At 38.0% G+C, this 7,292-nt stretch overlaps 1 protein-coding gene across 2 annotated transcripts in view; it reads right to left on the reverse strand.

Moving 5' to 3' along the window:
- Nucleotides 1-7,292, reverse strand: part of KIF24 (kinesin family member 24) — an 82,501-nt gene that overhangs the window by 60,670 nt on the left and 14,539 nt on the right. For both annotated transcript variants that reach the window (XM_011980033.1, XM_011980032.1), the window contains one exon: nucleotides 3,906-4,553. In XM_011980033.1, coding sequence (XP_011835423.1) covers nucleotides 3,906-4,528 — 623 coding nt within the window. In that variant the 5' untranslated portion in view covers nucleotides 4,529-4,553. The remainder of the gene's footprint in view (nucleotides 1-3,905; nucleotides 4,554-7,292) is intronic.

The raw sequence follows: 7,292 nt of genomic DNA on the forward strand, positions 1-7,292 counted from the left end.
ATTACAGATATGACCCACCATGCCCGGCCCATAAGTTTCAATCTCCTGACCTCGTGATCCACCCGTCTCGGCCTCCCAAAGTGCTGGGATTACAGGCTTGAGCCACCGCGCCCGGCCGATATATTTCTTAAAGTTACAAAGTAAAGGGTCAACCCTGAGAAAGTTCTTCTATCTCCATCCCCACCCTACTCCACCTCTTCCCCTGCAAAAACATAAAAAACAGAACAACAAAAACCAATCAACAAACAAAAAAACCCCTAAGAGATCTTACATAGGATACTATTTTATACAATTGTTTCACATCAATTCTGATTTTCTTAGCCCTCCAACTGGCTGCTGAAAAAAAATTTCTGTCACGGAGGCTGGAATGCATTGGCATAACCACGGCTCATTGCAGCCTCGACCTCCTGGGTTCAAGCAATTCTACCTTAGCCTCCTGAGTAGCTAGGACTATAGGCATACACCACCATAGCTGGCTAATTTTTGTAATTTTTGTAGGGACAGGGTCCCACTATCTTGCCCAGGCTGGTCTTGAACTTATGGCCTCAAGCAATCCTCCCACTTTGGCCTCTCAAAGTGCTGGGATTACAAGCATGAGCCATCACGCCCAGCCTGGAAAATTATTTTTTTACTGGGATCTGAATTGGTTAAAAAAAAAAAACAGCAAATAATTTTCTAATATAATGCATAAAGCACTACTTTTATGGCATGTTTTAAAGCAAATTTTATTTTCTTAACCAACATTTAGTGACTTTAAAATGCATCATTTTTGCATGAAACTGCAGGTGGAATAAAGAATGAAATGTACCATTTTGAGGTACTGTGGGAAAATCTTGACAATCATTAAAACTAGATGATGGGCCAGGTGCAGTGCCTCACGCCTGTAATCCTGGCACTTTGAGAGGCTGAGGTGAGCAGATCACTTGAGGTCAGGAGTTCGAGACCAGCCTGGCCAACGTGGCGAAACCCCATCTCTACTAAAAATATAAAACTTAGCCGGATGTGCTCACTTAAACCCAGGAGGTGGAGTTCACAGGTGAGATAGTGCCATTGCATTTCAGCCTGGGCAACACAGCAAGACTCTGTCTAAAAAAAAAGAAAAAGAAAAAGAAACTGGATGACGGACATATTGGGATTCAGTGTTCTATTTTTTCTTCTTTTGCATATGTTTGATTTTTCACAAGAAAACAATTTTTTGTTTTGTTTTGAGACAGGGTCTTGCTCTATCACCGAGACTGGAGTGCAGTGGTGTGAGCACAGCTCACTGCAGCCTCAACCTCCTGGGCTGAAGCCATCCTCCCACTTCAGCCAATAGTAGCTGGAACTACAGGTGCACACCACCATGCCTGGCTAATTTTTGTAGAGCCAGGGTCTCACCATGTTGCCCAGGCTGGCCTCGAACTCCTGGACTCAAGCAATCTGCCTGCCTTGGCCTCCCAAAATGCCAGGATTACAGGCATGAGCCACTGTGCTCATCAAAAATGAAAAATTTTAATTTTTAAAATTTTTTTTTATTTTTGAGACAGAGTCTCACTGTGTCACCCAGGCTGGAGTACAGTGGCACAATCTTGGCTCACTGCAACCTCTGCCTCCTGGGTTCAAGCAGTTCTCCTACCTCACCCTTTAGAATAGCTGGGATTATAGGCACCTGCCATGACGCCCAGCTAATTTTTGTATTTTTAGTAGAGATAGGGTTTAGCCATGTTGGCCAGGCTGGTCTTGAACTCCTGACCTCAGGCGATCCACCTGGCTTGGACTCCAAAGTGCTGGGATTACAGGTGTGAGCCACTGCACCTGGCCTAATGCATCATTTTAATAAGGGTTTTGTGTTAAAATCTTTAGTTGTTGGATATCAATAACCTAATCATATAAAGTTGATCAAACAGGACAGAAAATGTTTAGTCCTTTTCAAAATTGCCCAGGGCTCAAGGATGACTCATATGAACAAAAGGCCCATAGTTTTCAAGTTCAAGGGGCAAAAAGACATGCATGTTTTCTAAAAAGCTCAGTTTGGGCAGGGTGGAGTGGCTCCCACCTGTAATCCCAGTGCTTTGGGAAGCTTAGGTGGGAGGATCACTTGAGGTCAGGAGTTCAAGACCAGCCTGGGTAACATAGTGAGATCCTCATCTCTACAAAAAATTAAAAAATTAGCTGGGGACAGTAGTGTGTACCTGTAGTCCTAGCTACCTGGGTGGCTGCAGCAGGAGGATCGCTTGACCTCAGGAGTTTGATGCTGCAGTGGGCAATACTGCACCACTGCACTCCAGCCTTGGTAACAGAGCAAGACCCTGTCTCTATAAAACAAACAAACAAACAAAGAGTCAAATAAATGAAATGGTAATGGTTAAACTAAAATATCCATCCTATCCTTGATGTTTTCAAATAATGCAAAGCGGTACTTTTATTTATAAGTAATTCCAATTTAGATTTTTATGTATTATTCAATAAAAAAGTAATATTCAAGAAAATAGGCTGGGCGCAGTGGCTCACGCCTGTAATCCCAGCACTTTGGGAGGCAGAGGTGGGCGGATCACAAGGTCAGGAGATTGAGACCATCCTGGCTACCATGCTGAAACCCCATCTCTACTAAAAATACAAAAAATTAGCCAGGCATGGTGGCGGGCGCCTATAGTCCCAGCTACTCGGGAGGCTGAGGCAGAATGGCGTGAACCCGGGAGGCGGAGCTTGCAGTGAGCCAAGATTGCGCCACTGCATTCCAGCCTGGGCGACAGTGTGAGACTCCATCTCGAAAAAAAAAAAAAGAAAGTATTTACTCCTTTACCACTGAGGTAACCAACAGAATAGCAACAATCTGCCTTCATAGTCAAGGAACAATCTATTCCTCTCAGAATTAAAAGAAGAAAACAGTATTACATGCTCTGTGATCTCCTAGACCAAACAAAATGTTTCCAGAAATATTATAAAAATTCACTGATATATTTCAAATTATTAAAGATATTTTTACTGTTTAAACTGAGTCTTCTATTTTTATGGAGTAAAGAACTGATTATGAGATCTTCTGAAACCTTAGCCAATGTAAGACCAGATACAAATACTTTATCTTAAGGTATGAATAATAGTATTTTTAAAAAGAAAATATGGCTCAAGAATGAATTTTATTTTCCCATAACTAACATACATAACATTTAAAATAAAACATGGAATTTTTTTTTTTTTTACAAGAACATATTTCCTACTATACCATTGTTAGTAGTAGGGATTACTTGTTATTTCACCTCTTAGGGACCTTATTTCAAACTCTAACTCGAAGCACTAGGTGAAAATAACTTACAGTCACCCTGACTCTCAAACTCTAATCTCCACCTACAATGTCTTACTGTTTGTAACCACCAAAATTGTTTTTTCCAGGGTTGAAACTATAGAAAGCACTCAAAATCAGGATCGCATTTCAATGTGTGCAGGTGAACTAACTGCTCCAAAGACCTACTTAATTAAACTATATGCCCTTGTTTTTAACAAAGCATCTTTAAGTCTCCTGGTTGGGTTAAGTGAATTTGATAACCTTAAAAAAGTTCTGTGGATTGTGTAATTTTTTTCTCTATTGTAGAAGGGTTAACTATTTCACTTTCACGGATGTACTAGATGTATCATGTTACGCTATAATAAATAATAGAAACAAGTCTGCTACAGATCCTGGCAAGTCGCAGCTGTTTTGATGTACATGAACAATATCATCTTTCTCCCATCTAGAAAGTTCCCAATTTCTCATTAATTTTCCCACATCCAGGTATTCCTATTATTGATGCAAAAGCTGTTCACGATAATTTCTGTTATATTCATTTACTGTAAATAAGGAGTAGATGCTGTCTGCTGGACATGAAGGAGAGGCCTGCCCTTGCCTAAGGCTACTTTCCCTCAAAAGAAAGAAAGATAAAATTTATTACCTGATACAAGAATGAGGGATTCCATAGTTATACCCTGAAACATGAGAGATTCTTTGAATAATGGGAATATCACAATCCCCTAGTATTGGAGAAAAGTAATTTGGTGAAAAGAGTGAAGTGCTGATTTCTGTTTGCACATAGGAATCACCAGCTGTGGCATTCATAATTCCTGTTTTTGTATGGTACTGGGAATCATCTGGTAGCGTGTGTTCTAGCACTTTTAGGTAAGTGGACTTCTGTTCATATGCAGAGAAATCTGATAAACTGCACATTTCAAACCCATCATTGCTGGCATTTGTGTCTTTATTGTCAGCAGGAGAATCAAAATTCAGTTGTCTGCGAGGGCCAGATCTTAATTCCTGAGACTTGATGCGCAGGCTGCTTGTCTGAAGATGACGCTCTGGGATACTGACTGCTTTATCTTCTTCTTGCATAATCTTAATAATTTTGATAAGTTGGAAGAGACGTTTGCGGTCGTTCATGTCATGGACTCCTAATTTGGAGTAGTCTTTCATTGTAATCTTGGCTAATTCATCTATTTTCTGAAGGCCAAGGGCAGTGAAATGAGAGTAATACTGTGCAAGTTCAGCTTCACAAAGACATTCATATAACCAGGATGCCATTTTGGTGAATAGGTTTCTATAAACTCTGAAGAGAGAAAGAAAAGCCATTCGCTTGAAATAGAGTATATGCAATACAATTATTTATTTAAAAAAATGAAAACCACAAAACCACAAACATGCAAAAAATGTTTTATCTGTCAAGTTCTCAACAAACATATTTTTCTTGTGAAATTATTGATTAAATAGCATAGTGCATGAACAAAGATGCTTTGTATTGCACATGAAGAATTTGTGGTAACACATAATTTGTTAATTTGCTTAATAAAAAGAGACCTTCCAAAATATATATATATATACACACACACACACATACATACACACACACACACACACAAATGAACACGTACATAACACATAACTTACTTATTTCTAGGGAGTTCCTTCCAACCTTGCAATGTCTACTTAACACATGCCACAACTATTGAAACCTTGTTCCCAACAACTGATTGTAGCAGGACTAATTTTAGATGCTCAACTTAATGTCAAGGCATGCTGCACAACTGTTTCCCATGAATAATGAGCAGGGCCTAAGAACTCTTTCAGAATGAAAAGTAGAATTAAATGGCATACCACAGAGGATTATAAACTAATGTAACTCAAAGGAAGATAGCATTTGTATTTGCTGAGTACTGGCAAAAGTTAGTTAAATAGAAGTAAAGACATCATCAATTTGGCATCAACCAATTCAGGATTTCAGATCATTCCAAAAGGTGGTCATCGATCTCTATCTGTACAGAATATGAATCAAATAATTTACCCAGGAAATTAATACTAAGGTCAAGATTTTAAATAGTTGTACATTTAAATGTTTTTAAAAATTTTTAACATCGAGATACTTAATTGAATACTAACACATAATGTGGTAAAAACACATAATCCTGGTCTATTATTAAAGTCAGGATCCTGAGTTCTCTATATCGCTGTTAATCAAGTTCATGAGAATATCCAAAAGTAAATACACTACATTTTCTTTTTAAAAATGGTTTTATAATTCAGAGTTTTCAAAAATTCAGTTAGGTAACTAGTGGTAAAACTTTCCTGTTTTCACTTTAATTTATATTTGATCTTCTATCTAGCAGAAATAGAGAAAAAGTAGAGGGTAAGGTAATAAAGATAATCAAAGAACCTTGAATAATTAGCTCTGGGGGAAATACTACTTAGGCTAAAAGGCTAAATGGGCTGAGTAACACATCCTAAACTAATCCTGGCCTTTTCTATTTGTGGTAGATTTGGTTTTTGTTTTGTTTTGTTTTGTTTTGTTTTTTTGAGATGGAGTCTCGCTCTGTTGCCCAGGCTGTAGTGCAATGGTGGTATCTTGGGTCACTGCAACTTCTACCTCCAGGTTCAAGCAATTCTCCTGCCTCAGCCTCCTGAGTAGCTGGGATTTACAGGTGCGTGCCACCATGCTCGGCTATTTTTTTTGTATTTTTAGTAGAGAGGAGGTTTCACCATGCTGGCCAGGCTCGTCTTGAACTCCTGACCTCGAGTGATCCACCCAGCTCGGACTCCCAAAGTGCTGGGGGTTACAGGCATAAGCCACCATGCCCAGCCCAGTTTAGACACTTTAAAACATATAGATACCTAAGCCCCATCCCAGATCTATAGAAAACCACAAAACAACCAGAAATAACTCCCAGGTTTTAGGAAGGGCAGACATAAGAACTTCGGAAAAGTTCCCTAGGTAATTATGATTGTATGCCGCTGATTTATATCTATCAAAATTACAAATGCAAATGCACTGATCCAGCAATTCCACCTCTAGGAACTTATCCTTATCCTTCAGATAATACATACAAGTACAAAATGACATAAGTGTAATGCTATTCATTACAGCACTGCTTGTAATAGCAAAGTCATGGAATAGAGACTGGTTAAATAATGATAGTCCATTTAATGAAAAAATGCTATGAGACAATTACAAGGAGTAAGTAAACTGTAAAATATTATTTAAAAAAGAAAGCTATCCAACATACTGTTACTAAAGCAAGGTACAGAACAGTTTATAAAACAGAGAGATAAATGATATATAATAAATCTACATATTTGCTTATCAGACAAAAAATATCACTGAAGGATGCACAATAATACTGGTCTTGAAAGGGTGAGGGGAAGTAGGTAGTAGAGGGTGATTATGGGAAGGAAACTACTGTATGCTTGTAAATGCTGGTAGTTATTACTACCTTTCCTATTGTCATTTCTATTTCACTGGTGTCTCTATCACCCAGGGCAAGACCTAAAACAGTTTATTTTTTAAATTTTGAAACTATGTGACTGTATTTTTTATTTTAAAAATATATTTCTAAATAAAAATATTATACATATTTCTAATTCCACCTCCCTTCCTCCCTCTCGGTCTCCCTAAATTGACCTGATACAATTGTTTCTTAAGATTTTGATGGCTTTCTAGCCTTTTAAAAAATTGTATATAACACTGTACTCATAACTATATTGCAATCTATGTTTTAATTTAACATAAACATTCTCATATGCTATTTGTTACAGGCATAAAAAACAATTCATACTATCATAAACATTTGTTGACTAGCTTAATTACCTCAGGGAAATGTGACTTCTCTCTAAACTCCTGCAGAGTTTTGGTGATAAAACTGATAGGGCATTTATGATATACATACTCATTTTTTAAAAATTTATTGCCAGTCTTGTTCCAGAGATAATATAAGATGGTTCTGCCTTGTACTACTGTATGAATTATTAAAGGCAAAAGCAATATGATCCCACTCAGTCAAGTACTGTGCTAGATAGG

Source organism: Mandrillus leucophaeus, unplaced genomic scaffold (genome assembly GCF_000951045.1).
Source record: "Mandrillus leucophaeus isolate KB7577 unplaced genomic scaffold, Mleu.le_1.0 Scaffold208, whole genome shotgun sequence".
Lineage (NCBI taxonomy): Eukaryota > Metazoa > Chordata > Mammalia > Primates > Cercopithecidae > Mandrillus > Mandrillus leucophaeus.